General features: G+C 41.4%; 1 protein-coding gene across 1 annotated transcript in view; it reads right to left on the bottom strand.

The window, feature by feature from the left end:
- The window catches only part of PDCL2 (phosducin like 2), a 287,508-nt gene that overhangs the window by 110,235 nt on the left and 163,119 nt on the right, over positions 1-14,154 (bottom strand). The window contains exon 4 of the mRNA XM_085642073.1: positions 10,628-10,771. Within this exon, the coding sequence (XP_085498199.1) occupies positions 10,628-10,771 (144 nt within the window). The remainder of the gene's footprint in view (positions 1-10,627; positions 10,772-14,154) is intronic.

Below are 14,154 nucleotides of genomic sequence, written 5' to 3'. Positions count from 1 at the left end.
TCTATATCATCAATATCCATGATGTTATCATCCCCTAGACTCATCAATGTTGCAACATCCTCAAGGTCCTTAATAGCTTTACGGCTCACCTCTTCACTTATTTTAACATGAGATCTCAAAAAACGCTTTCAATGTGAGTATCCTTGTGAATCTCAATAAATCTGCCTTAACTCATAACTCAACCATGTTCCTCAAAGGATAAAAATGTAGTCCCTTACTTAACACTTTTAGTTCAATCTTTGTGAGTTCTCTTTGTGACAGACTGATTTATTTTTTAACAAATTTTTGGGGTTTCTTTAAACACAGCTTTCCATATGGCATTAGACATAGTACATATCAGTAGGTGGATCATATTTGGTAACATCATATCTAAAAATCTCTTTGTGACAGACTGATAATAGAGTTCAAACTCTGCCTTCTTCCTTTGTGGTCTGTGCCATTGTCTGTACCCCATATTTTTCTGTCTTGTCTCCTTTAAGTCCTCTCTTCCCACCTCTTTTTTCTCTGGTTGTCTGGATTTTTATACTTGTTCCTCTCTTCTCTTTGCAGCTGCTCTTTGCTTCGCTATCCACTTACATTTTAATTCTTATAAAAAGGTTACAGATGTTTTACTCCCTGAGGTATCACTTGAATTTGAGACGACTGAATCTGAACCACTGATATTTTCATCTACACTCAACCAGATTTCTTAGTCTACTGTCAGTTTGGCAAACAGGGCACTCCAACACATTTACAATGGAGTACCCTGTCTCTCAAATTTTAAATCTGGCCCAAAGTTTGCCCTTGAAATATGTCTCCTAGTTTAGTAATTACTAGTTTCAGCAATTATGAAAGCTCAGGGTTATCATGTGCCGTATCTTCTTCAAGCTGCCCAATGTCTTACCTTTAACCTTCTTGAAAATGTTTGGGTTGACAAATTTCTAAGTAAGGTGCCTGGAGTGGTCCTTAAGGAGATAGTTAATCTAGTATCCAGAAGGCACCTCAACGTAATACAAGAATCTCAAATAATTTCCCATGCAAGTTAAAAAATAAAGCCGCAAATCAGAAAGAGCACAGTAGGTCCTGTTGGTAGGATTGAATCGTTTCAGAGATCTTCTCACATTGCCATGACAAATAAACCTGGAGATGAAAGTATCTAATCTCCTGATATAGGCAGCAGAAATATGCAAAGGTGGAGCTCGCAGAGACATAAAAGTTTAAATATTTGGGAAGCATGTTTATTTTAATAGAGGAAGGTCTACCTACAAAGAAGATTGGTAGGTGCTTCCATTCCTCTAGTTGATCCTTAGTGGACTGAAGTAGACTGGACTAGTTCTATTCAAAGCAATTATGGGAAGTGCTAATCATGACTAGCTATTGTGTTGAGTGTCTAACCCGCAAATCGTCAACTTCTACTCCCTCTGCTCAAATAATTAGTGTTTTATGAATGTTGAGTTTATAGCGGAAGACTGAATCTAATTCTTCTGCTGTTTCTTCTATGATCTCCAAGTTTAGGGGTTATAGTATTAAAAGATATAGCAATTTCATCAGCACATACCACTATAGAATTGGAGGGCTTGGGTTGGGAATAGGACAAAGTTGTTTCTGCAGTTGCCTTATGTACGGCTCCAAGTAGACAGCATCTAGATCATGAGAGAGTGGCCATCCCTTATCAGTGTTGCACAAAAGGAGAATTATGGAGGATGTGTTGCTGTTAATATTTATGGGCACCTTAGGTGATTAGCTATAGAGTCTAAATCAATCTAATAAAATCTGTGTGACTTTGTATAGCACCTCCCACAGAAATTGCCACTTCAGCATCTAGTAATATAGTAACAAGTGGTTCTTATGAAGTTTCTGCATGATGAGTCAGTGCTACTGCACTAGGAAGTGGTGATGTTAGCAAAGATAGGCCAACAAGGGTATCCTGGACTCTTATTAAAAAAACCTCTTAATTTCACTTTAGACCAGGATGGAGGGGTCTGCTTGTTTTGTTAGATCTCTCTGAGAATCTTGACACAAAGTGTAGTTATAACATCAATAAGTATTTTGTAGACTTTGACTGGAATGTTATCTAGTCCTGGATGGTGAGACTGTAAAACAGTCCTAATTACTTCTGTGATGGATCCCCCATTAGAATAGTATTCCTGTACTTATCGATCAATGGCATCCGCAGGTTATTAATGTATTCAGAGGTGCTAAGGGTATTGTGCTTATATCACATAGATTTTTTTAAATTTTCTATTTGTCTACTCATAAAAGTAAGCATTCTGCCAAAATGTTTTTCTATTTGGTTTTGGATTTAAAGTTGAAAGGCTTTTTTGTTGGCTCTAATGATATATTTTATGTGAATGTATTCGCAGATATGAGATATATTAGAATGTGTTGAATTGGTGTTGTCAATTACATGCTTTGTCTGTATCTTAATTAAAAGTTCCAATTATTTCATTAATGACTCTTTCCCATTCAATCTGCTTTATGGATCTGAATTAAAAATGATTGAGTGATACCTCAGATATATGCTTTCATTCTCTCCCATACCAGGCGATGCTGTGCTCAATTTAAAGTTAAAGAACTCAGAGATGTCTTTGTTGAAATATTTAATAAAATCTTCCCTGTATAACAGGTAGTTAGGTAAGAATCAATTACTTATAGCTAATAGCTTATGTTTGCCATGCCAGCTGAGAAAGATAATGGAATGACAGGAGTATAAATGTGGGGAATATATGGCTAATGACAGTACCAATCAATCAATCAATCAATCAATCAATCAATCATGGCATTTATAAAGCGCGCTACTCACCCGGGAGGGTCTCAAGGCGCTGGGGGAGGGGGTATGTTACTGCTCGAACAGCCAGGTCTTGAGCTGCTTTCTGAAGGAGAGATGGTCCTGGGTTCGCCGAAGGTGGGTGGGGAGGGAGTTCCAGGTCTTGGCTGCCAGGTAGGAGAAGGATCTTCCTCCGGCGGTGGCTCTGCGGATGCGTGGTACGGTGGCGAGGGCGTGGCTGGTCGATCGTAGCTGGCGGGTTGGCGTGTAGAAGGTCATGCGGTCGTTGAGGTACTTGGGGCCCAGGTCATGGAGAGCCTTGTGTGCGTGGGTGAGGAGTCTGAACGTGATTCTCTTGCTGACGGGGAGCCAGTGCAGGTCTCTCAGGTGTCCGGTGATGTGGCTGTGTCGGGGGAGGTCCAGGATGAGTCGTGCGGAGGCGTTCTGGATGCGTTGGAGTCTTTTTTGAAGTTTGGCTGTGGTTCCGGCGTAGAGGGTGTTCCCGTAGTCCAGTCGGCTGGTGACGAGTGCCTGGGTCACGGTCTTCCTGGTTTCAGTGGGGATCCATCTGAAGATCTTGCGGAGCATGCGCAGGGCGTTGAAGCATGAAGATGAGACGGCGTTGACTTGTCTGGTCATCGACAGGGAGGAGTCCAGGGTGAAGCCCAAGTTGTGTGCGTGGTCCGTTGGCTTGGGAGCGGTGCCCAGGGCCGGGGGCCACCAGGAGTCGTCCCAGGCGGAGGGTGATGATCCCAGGATAAGGACTTCCGTCTTGTCTGAGTTCAGTTTAAGGCGGCTGTTCCTCATCCAGTCGGCGACGTCTTTCATCCCTTCGTGTAGGTTGGCTCTGGCGGTGGTGGGGTCGTTGGTGAGGGAGAGGATCAGCTGGGTGTCATCGACGTAGGAGATGATGTTGAGGTTGTGTTGGCGTGCGATGGCTGCGAGGGGGCTCATGTAGACGTTGAAGAGGGTTGGACTGAGTGAAGATCCTTGTGGTACGCCGCAGATGACTTCGGTGGCCTCGGATCTGAACAGGGGGAGGCGGATTCTCTGGGTTCTTCCGGCGAGGAACGAGATGATCCACTCCAGTGCTTTCTCTCGGATTCCGATGTTGCTGAGGCGCTTCACTAGGGTGCGGTGGCAGACGGTGTCGAACGCCGCAGAGAGATCCAAGAGGATGAGGGCCGCTGTTTCCCCGTTGTCGATCAGGGTTCTGATGTAGTCGGTGGCTGCGATAAGGGCGGTCTCGGTGCTGTGGTTGGCCCGAAACCCGGACTGCGAGGGGTCGAGGGATTCGTTCGTCTCGAGGAAGGTGGCAAGCTGTCTGTTGACGGTCTTCTCGATGACTTTGGCCGGAAAAGGAAGGAGCGATATGGGACGGTAGTTCTTGAGGTCGGTGGAGTCCGCCGTTGGTTTCTTCAGGAGGGCGGTAAGCTCGGCGTGCTTCCAGCTCTCCGGGAAGGTGGCGGTGTGGAAGGAGGAGTTGATGATGTCCCGGAGATGGGGTGCGATGATGGCGTCGGCTTTGTTTGAAGACGTGGTGTGGGCAGGGGTCGGTTGGTGATCCGGAGTGGATGGAGGTCATCGTGCGGGTGGTGTCTTCGGTGCTGATCGGGGTCTAGTTGTAGAGGGTGGTGGTGGCGGGCGTTGGTTCGGTGATAGGGTGCGTGGTCTGTGCGTCGAAGCTGTTGTGTATGTCGGTGATCTTGCGGTGGAAGAACGCGGCGAGTGAGTTGCAGAGGTCTTGCGAGGGCGTGATGTCGTTTCCGGCGCTGGGGTTGGAGAACTCTTTGACGATGCTGAAGAGTTCCTTGCTGTCGTGGGCGTTGTTGTCCAGTCATTCTTTGAGTGCCGATTTCTTGGTGGCGCGGATCAGCTGATGGTGTTTGCGGGTGGCGTGCTTGAGGGTGGTCCTGTTGTCTGTGGTCTGGTCGAGCCGCCAGGCTTTCTCGAGGGTGCGGCAGTTCTTCTTGGATTCCTTGAGTTCGTCGGTGAACCAGGGGGTTTTCTTGCTGCCGGGTCTGCTGGGAGGGTTCTTTAGTGGTGCGAGGTCGTTGGCGCAGGCGGTCAGCCACTTGGTGAGGTTGCTGGCTGCTTCTTTGGGGTCCGTTACCAAGAAGAAGTCAATTCATGAAAATGGATTTTGATGGTGCCAGCCAACAAGGAGATTCAAGGTGGTTATCATGATGCAGATACTGAGTCTAAAGAGTTTCTTACAACCTGTCTTAGCAGGATCTAGCTGAGTATCTAGAATACACTTGATATCTCTACTAATGATAATAGAGTTGTCGTGGTTGGGGCACATAAAGATTGAAGGGTAATTGCTTCTCTTGTGTGAAGCAGGGATGTTTGCTCTTACCCAATAGGTGTGTAGTATAGCTTTAGGTCCATTGTCGACATTTGCTAAGTTAGCATGAGCTTCGCTGCCATGAGACTGCTTTTGCGCACAACTCTGCATGCATATATTTCGCATGACGTTTTTTGTGCCATTTTCATATGAGAACTGTCTACCTTGCACGTTCTCTGCTGTGCTCTGAGGTTTAGTCTGCACACGATGTTCAAGGCCGAACAACAATGCCCCTTGTTATTCCGTTCTGATCAGTCCCTCGCACCTAGACATAACAGACTACACACAGCCGCACTATTGGAAATCGTTGTGCTTTAATATTGCAAACAAAACAGGTTTTGACACACTTGGAGAGACACCTTTCCGAAGAGAAGTGCTGTGCTTGTCCTGCAATGTGAACATTGCATTCAGGCCTTGAGGTATGGGGGTCTGCTGACAAAGCCCAGAGGTCTTCTTTTTATAATAAACTATCTCTTACCACGGGGAGGGTGGTTAGGTCGGTTAGCCTTTTTCCACTGTTTTTTATAACATGATATCCCCGTTTGTATTCTATGGTATTGTAACAATGCTGACTATATTGTGTTTATGCATTTTGTTGCTGATATTGGCACGTGTACTGCACCATAGAGCGCGCTAGTTGAAATAAACATTTTAAAAGAAACAGCATCTCTAATTATTCGCATTGTGGACAAGTATGAGTGAGTGAGCAAAAGAGTGTCTGGCTCCCGCGATTCGCAAGATAGAGTGACGTGTTCTGGGTTGTCTAATCATTGGTAGCTTCGCTGTAGACGGAGAACGAAAGAGACACTATAGCAAGTCCGTTTGGGATTTTGGGTACTAATGTTGTAGGTTGGTACATCCCTATTCACTGAGGTCCGGTTTTCCTGTGCATAGTTCTGTATATGTGCAGAATCCCCGCAACAGGTGTTTAACTGTTTTGTTGGATTAGCTCATGTACATGTTATTCAGAGTCAAGATACTAACTCCTCATATACCAGTGGAAGATGAAGAACTCATCAAGTGCTACATTTTGGGTATGCAATAGCCTTTACTACATTTAGACAGAGAGGAATGTTGTGTTTAGGACGTAGTACTGAGACGGTTTACTTTAATTTCCCATGCCTCTCGTTCCCCCTTTTCTCTCCTACTTCGCAATCCTTCACCTCTTGCACTTCAAGTGAGCAGGGAGTTGAATATGCCTTTTGGATGTAAGGAGATAGATCTAGGCAATTTGGGGGTGTTTCCTGTTTTTCGTCCCTCATGAGCTGGGCTGGATTCCTAGCAACAGTTATTGCTGAACATAGGAAATCTGTTAAGAAGATACATCCTACAGATTAGGTGAAGTCTTTAGTGGCGTTCTCATAGAAAGTACTTTGCCTCTGAAGGGTCTATGAAGATCTTAAAAGAACTTTGCCAGTTTATTTACAGAGACATTCCAGATATCAAAGTGTCAGGAATAGAGAAAATTGTAGTTCTGCAATAAGGGCTCTCAATTCTTGTTGGCAGGTTGCAGTGTCCCAGGCAAGATTCTGCAAGATCAAAAATGTGTAGCCTTCCTCATTGGAGATCCGGTGGTGTTCTTTAACCATAGTAGTTTCTCTTTGATGTTGAATTAATGGAAAAAAGATAATACTTGCGTCTGGTCTATTGACTGGTGTCAAAGGTCCTGAAGGTACTCTATGTGCCCAGTCAACAGCCCGAGCGTTCCCAATTTCCCGAGATTCAAACAGCTTACGTGACTGACATCAGGAGTTACAAGAATCAAGCAAGTAGGCATGGTACTTGGGGCTGTAGGAACCAGGAAGACTGGCGAGAGTAAAACAAACAGAGCAAAAGCACATCCAGCATTTTTATCTGCTTCACTGTGCCTGTTGGACACTGTCAGCTAAGTATTTGAGCTAAAGCTCTGTGTCTCCTGTCATATATTTTTGGCATCAGTCAGTTCCAGTAAGCTTCAGCATCTTCAGTGTAATTCTACAATGTCTTCAGGAAATTATTAGAGCACCATGTTCTTCTGCATTGCACCCGGGGGATGTAGATGCTGGAATGGCCTACGTACAAGATTCGAGCTGGCTCCAGCCCAAACTATATTTACCTAGAGGTAAACTAGGCAAAAACAAAGCCCTTGTGGCATACAGCTGAACCAATAGGTTTCACAGATCCAACCTTTTCGAGGATCTGGAGCCAGACATGGGGCACGAGGTGTTGAAAAAGTATTTGAAATTGTTAGTACATTTCTAGCCCTAATCATGAAAGTAGTAGATTAGAGGACATGGTAGTGAGGTTCTCCTAAGAGTTCATGCAGAAATCAGTTTACTTGTTTGTTTCTTGACCGCCACATTGCCAGAGTCCGAATTTTGTCATGTGACCCTTTTTACACCATTAGGCCTATATCCATAAAGGCCTATTCCGAGCCAGCAGTAGTCTGTAAAATGCATCCTGACTCAGAGCCTCTAAGTCCTTTGGTGTCACACGACTCTTGCTTCTGTAAGAGTCCACAAGAACTTCTGAATCCAGGAGTAGGATAGAGGTTCACAGTTGAGGAGATCTAGGCATCTCAATTGTGGATTTGCACAGCACCCATGACTGTGGCAGTCTGTTGATCTGTGTTAAAAGTACACACATCCTTGTTTAGGTCACAAAGCATGTTTTGTGTATGCCCTAAAACCAATGTCAAATTAGGACATGAATGTCTGGCATAGTATCTTGTTTTTCAAAGTTGTAGATGTGTTTATTGACTGCAGCTTGGTGAAAACAAACATGTGAATTGATTGAAAGAGGTTGTAAATCTCAAAACATTTGATAATAAAACAAGCACTGATAAAGCCAATATGCCTGGCTTTAATTTGCTAATGCATACAAACACAGTCATGCACAAATGCTGTTGGAATGCTGTTGAATGTTAATGTATGTGATTGACTCTGGAGCTCCTGGTTCCAAAGTTAAAATTGTATGACATGTAGTGATAATATTGGTGCATCAAATGTTGCATAAAATCTACATCAAGAATACCTCCTCCATTACCATTAATGTCACCATGACCTCCAATACCACTACAACATTACCTACCACTATGTCATCATGGTAAGTATATATGTACTATTCTTATCTTTACATCCACTTACCTATATGTATCCTTCAAGGTCAATAGAGTTGATGCAATACATTTGTAGGTCGATATTTTGGCCACGATATTGAGTTGGAGGAATTCTATAAGAGTGAAAGTCAGGAAGAGGGTAATACATTCAGGACACCTCCATGGTGATTGTGTCGATACTGGCAATGAGCAGGTTCCCTGCACATGCTACCTCACTCCCTGCTTGTGGTCTGTCACAACAAAGCCAAAAGTGAAAGGAACTAAAATGACGCTGCACTGCGCTTCTGCAGTCCTTTCCTCCACAAAAAAGAAGAGACAGACTTGGTCCCTCACCATGACAAGGCCAAAGCAGGAGGGGTAACCCCAAGCTATGCCACACGGATAGGCTGCTTTTGCCACCTTTCATCCGCAAAATAAAAACAAAAAAAGGACATTCAGGTTTATCACTGACACAAAGGACGGACATCGTTGCTTCAGCTTTTCATAAACTAAAGACATGTGAATGTGAAAATAATTGGCATATCAAACCCACAGAGGTGTGCCTTTGCTGTCAGAGGTTCAACAATTATAATAGATTGCACAAATCCCATATGGACATGGGATTTGATTAAGCATTTATTGTTTCTGAGCCTCTGACAATAAAATTACACCCTTTTCAAGATTGCTACCTTATTTACTTTAATCAATATTTATGGTGCCTATCAATGAAGTGCTACTTAACGATTATTGGCGCAGGTGCTTGAAGATAGAGGGGCTTTGGGACAGCAGCATTTGGTAGGGAGACAGAAACTCAAGACCCTCTTCAGCCCCAACTCACATCTCTTCCTAGGACCTATTGCGTAATCACTTGATTACTGTCATGATCTTGAAGCAGTGGAAGCTGCAGTAAAGTCAGTGCTGATGTTATGTAGCTTGTGATGCTTGTAAATGCTGAATAACAGTTGTCAAGTATTATATTTGATAAAAATCATTTTTTTATTTAATTTATTACATCTAGAGTTTGTTTTCCACACCAAAAAGCCATTTTATTTAAAAACACAATAACACACAATATTTGCATACTTATTTTTTATATTATACTTCGAGTAAGCCTACAGAATGTACTGCTTTTAGAGGGAAAACCCATCTTTGAAAGATAACATGCATTCCCTATATAAGGGCCGATTAAAATGGTGTTCAGAAAGGCTCCAAACGGGATTCGGACCATGGGGTGCCGGTCACAGGGTGCAAGCTTTTCCCCAATCACCCCTTTTTTCAATGGGAGCCTGTGTTCTCGTTCAGAACACATGCTACCATCGAATTCAATGCGAGTCCGACCGAACGATGTTTGCTAACATCGTAATTGGTTGTTCGGTCTCGCAGAACCCAATTTGGTCGGAAACGTTTCCAAAACTGATTCGGTCAGAAGAGTTTCCAAACAATATCGTAATCTGCCCATAAGTCTTTACCAGATGCTGAAAACAATACATATCATGGACAATGGAAGCACTGCCTAAGAGGCGGAAAGAACCAACACACAGCCAATAGCGTGTGATGAGAGATGTTCACTCCTCTGAAACCCACGGTATGTATATCATTAGAAGGGTACTAACAAAAGCTTCACTGTTAAGGCAGACCCTAAAATAATTTTTAAAAACAACCCCTAAGGAGTAATAAAGCTTAAAGGCACATGATCATTGATCTTAACTGACCCTGAATTCTCTAGGAGCACGTTACATCAGTTTGCCTGAAACCGACAGTGTCAAATTCTATGTAGCTCCAATTTCCTGCCTTTTTGTCAGAAGGAAAACATTAAAATAATAGTTAACTTTTTCAACATAATGTAATTGTTATTAAGAATTATTTAGATAAAACTCACAAATAGTGTCTTTAAATAGGCAACTAACTAAAAACATATACACAATCTCAAGGTCTGCTTCTCAATGATCCATGCATGGGACTGCTTTCTCCTCCCTCCCTCCCAATATATATTTCCAGATAATATCTTATTAACATGGTGTTGTGTCACTATGGGCCTGATTTAGATTTCGGCGGATGAGTTACTCTGTCGCAATGGTGACAGATATCCCATCCGCCTAAATATAATTCTTATAATACCTTATGCGACTTATATTTCTGTGGACGGGGTAAACGTCACTGTTGTAATGGAGTAACCAGTCCGTTGAAATCTAAGCCAGACCCTGAGACATCATCCATGTATCTGGTTGTTATCCATGGGTATGTGTCCTCTTTTGGCAATGATATTTTCATTTGGGGTTGCTGTAGTATGTCTGATGAGTCTTGTGCCTCGCTGTCCTTTTAAAACAGTTTTAAAGTATTGTTCAACATAGAGGGGGTAGTAGATCAACTTCTAACACAGAGGGATAAACAGACATGCAAGCTTAAGGTTCTTATGATCAATCACACAACATAAGATTGTATGGAAAATATGCATTACCCGGATCTGTAAAGATGAATCACAACCCAAATACCTTCTCTGGCATTTGTGACTTCGTTTATATACTGGTCACCAGGAATTTCTGTTAGCTCGCCAAACACTTGTGTTTTCTGTAGAGATTTCCATTCTAGTAAGCGTTTTTGCCTAGTGAATAAGTAAAATAATTAATCATTTATTGTATGTAAATCGTTCTATGACAGAAACTTTCAAGTTTTCAACAGGGTCCAAATACATTTAAGTCAGTTGATGACCAAGCACTCCAACGAAATAAAATGAAACCTATATATATATTTTTTAAATGTCAGCTCTTCATAAAAGCTGGGCTACTTGTATTTTCTGGGTGGGCTGAAAATTATTAGTTTCTCGAAAAGGGTAAGTTCCATGGTGGCCTCAAACTGCTACATTGTGGTCATCTTCCACTGAAGCAGCCTGGAGTAGTTGAAATGTTCTGCTGGCTCTGCTTCATAATAATTGTTTTCACTAGACAAATGACTTGATGACTTGCTTATCTAACATATCAGAGGTGTACTCATAACAAGCATTAAGTTAATGTTCAAAACCATCATTCCAGCAAGCCACAGTAAAATCAGGGTTAAAATGTATCGAGTTGCAGGGGGAGGAGAATGTTGTCAGAACCTTAACAAGGCTGCATCCAACACCTTCAACTTACATCTTTCGAATGTGCATGTGTGCACTGCATGTGCCACTTCTTTCGAATGACCCAAGGCATATAGCATAGCTGTTTCTCAAATCCTATTGTTCCTAAAAGTCCATTTCTGATTACTCAAAAGTCTATCCAAATGCTTTTACTACATTGGGCTGCCTTGTAAGATATCCTTTTATTCTCACAAGCAGTACTTCCTTCTTTCTCAAGGACATAAGAAAATATTTTGATACCTACAGGTTGCTCCTCTCCAAACATAACACATCACATCAATTTGGATCTACATAAGGTCATAGCTAGGGATTAATGTGAAATAGATACTACAGCAAAATCACCAGATTTCTCCTCAAATAAGATCTTACCAAATTTAGAAACTACCTTCAGCATATCTATCCTTATACGAGGACGAAGAGTTTGATTCAGTGTTATAATATCATCGATTTGTCTTCTTTTACGTTAAACTCTGAATCCATCAAACATTTCACCAAATCATGAAGAAGGGGTTGGCATAGACATCAAATGTTGGAGATGGGTTATTATAACATTATTATCAAATAAAGAGAGTTTATTTTCTCCACTGGTGTACATGTCTATAATGCCATTGTTTCCTTAGATCAGTTAATCATCATTGCCATGCTCCTCTCTGGAGTAGCATCTTATCCAAAACAAAGCCATTCAATCAGATTCACTTCTGAGGCTTTGCATTTAAAGCAAAGGCAAATCCAACAAATCTGTAATCTTTATCAAATCATGGGAATACCTTTGTCAGGAAAGACCTCTTCACTTGGTTGAGAGCGTTTTGTGTGTTTAGTAGAACCAAGGACCATGGGATCTTACAACATTTAGCCATGCTTGTAGGGTCATTAATCTTGGTCACACTGTCAAAAGTCTGACTACCTTCCATGATGCCTATATGGCTCATATTAATAGCGGTCAATAGGAGGGTCTTCAGCATATTAACTAGCGCAGTTGCATACAATATGGAGTCTATATTCAGGTGTGCATACTGCATATGATGATTTCAGGTTTTGGGAGCTTAGTATTCACACCCTCTCTCATAGAGTATGAGACTTTTCTTTTCACCAAAATGGCTAAACATATCTATCAGAGGATGTTACAACAGCTTTTGAGACACTTTGTTGAAATGAGCTGAACAGCCATTTGGTCGTGCAGACTTGTTGATTTTGAACGATTTCATTTGCAGAATCTCATCTTTTCTGAGAAGACCTTCAAACCACTTCTTATTTTCCTTCAGAATATTAAGAAAAGACACAGCTTCTAGGTACCAGCTAGCTTCCCGCTACTCCCCATTCAGAGCTATATACTTCCTGGTAGTACTCTCAGAACTGATTTATTTATATCTCTCTTTAAAGTGGTGTGCTCCTCTTTTGTGTCCCATCTCATTGGTTTGCAGCTTGGCAGTGTCTTGCTTTTATTCAAGCAATCTTAAAGGTTTCCCTAATCATAAAACAACAGTCCCGAGCTAACAAATACAAACTCTGCTTCATCGGAAAGAGCATGGTGAGGTGCTCCTTGACATCAGTTAGTCAGTGAAGTGCCTTGCTGGCCTTCATGTTCTTTTGTTCCATGCCGAGAGCTCTCAGTTCCACCTTTAATGTCTCTAGTTTCTTCACTCTGCTGCCTCAGATTGTCCATATAGTTTTCTTGGATGCATCCCACTTTATATTAGTATCTGTACCATTCAAGGTATTTACTGAACAGTATTCTAGGCTGGCCTGGCATGCTGGTTTGTTGCCAGGGCATCATTGAGTAAATAAAATACCTTTATTTCCACAATCTGAGTCTTTGTTGAATAGTAGTTTGACAATTTCAGTAGACACCAGTGCATGATCTGAACTTCAAATAATGGCTGTGTTTCGACCATTACAATTATTGCTGAATAAAAAAAATGAATTCAATTCTTTAATAAAAAATATGGGAGAGCAAAAAGAGAATCCATTGCAGAGGTATTTCTTTGCTAAAGCCCAGAACAATCTCAGCATAGATTGATTAAGTATCAGTACCATACTGGCCTACTATGGTATTCTTGATGAGGATTAGATCCCTGACAAATACAATCTCACCCAGTAAAGTAATCTACTCTGGGGGGTAGGATATGCCCCAACGTCATGCTCTGTGGTTGTATGATACTATATCGAGACAAACAATATTAACATATAAAAATATTTACAAAAACTATGAAGCAACATAAATATCACAGCCAGTACTTAAACAGTAAACACATAAATATTGATGACAAAAATATTGCAGAAAAAATATCTAAAATACAACATCGTAAACAAAAATAAAGAAATACCAACTATCACCTACTCAATCAAACTAAGGAAACATGACAGCAATCATGTACACCACCAAAAAAGTTAACACTGCCAAATTACAGAATTTTAAATAAAGCACTTGATATTACATGAAATAAAATATGAACATATAAAATATGTAAAAAATAAAATGAACACATTAAATATATAACAAATACAGTCATTAGTGTTTAGCATAAATGGTGCAAACTAGTCTCCAACCAACCTATCAAATTAAGCTTTAAAATATTTAATAATAGAAACTATCCTCCCAATTCAAACCATATAAAAAGGTCACAAACATGTATAATAAAATGCTTCATTAAAAAGGATTACAATAGGGCAGTGTCACTTGGCCTGATTGCAAATCTACGAAAGAAGACTGCAACACTTCAACAAACCACTAAATACTACAAACAAAGTAAGAATGACAATTATTGAAAAGCTAACAAAATTAATGCATAAGTAAAAATATAACAAACAATTAAAACCCGCCACATGTTTATTCATACAATTTACAGGTGCATCCCATACAAAAAGGAAAA

The sequence above is a fragment of the Triturus cristatus genome, chromosome 2_2, assembly GCF_964204655.1.
Source record: "Triturus cristatus chromosome 2_2, aTriCri1.1, whole genome shotgun sequence".
In the NCBI taxonomy this organism is placed as follows: Eukaryota; Metazoa; Chordata; class Amphibia; order Caudata; family Salamandridae; genus Triturus; species Triturus cristatus.
The sequence above is the reverse complement of the archived record's forward strand: the minus strand, read 5'-3'. Positions and strand labels throughout refer to the sequence as shown.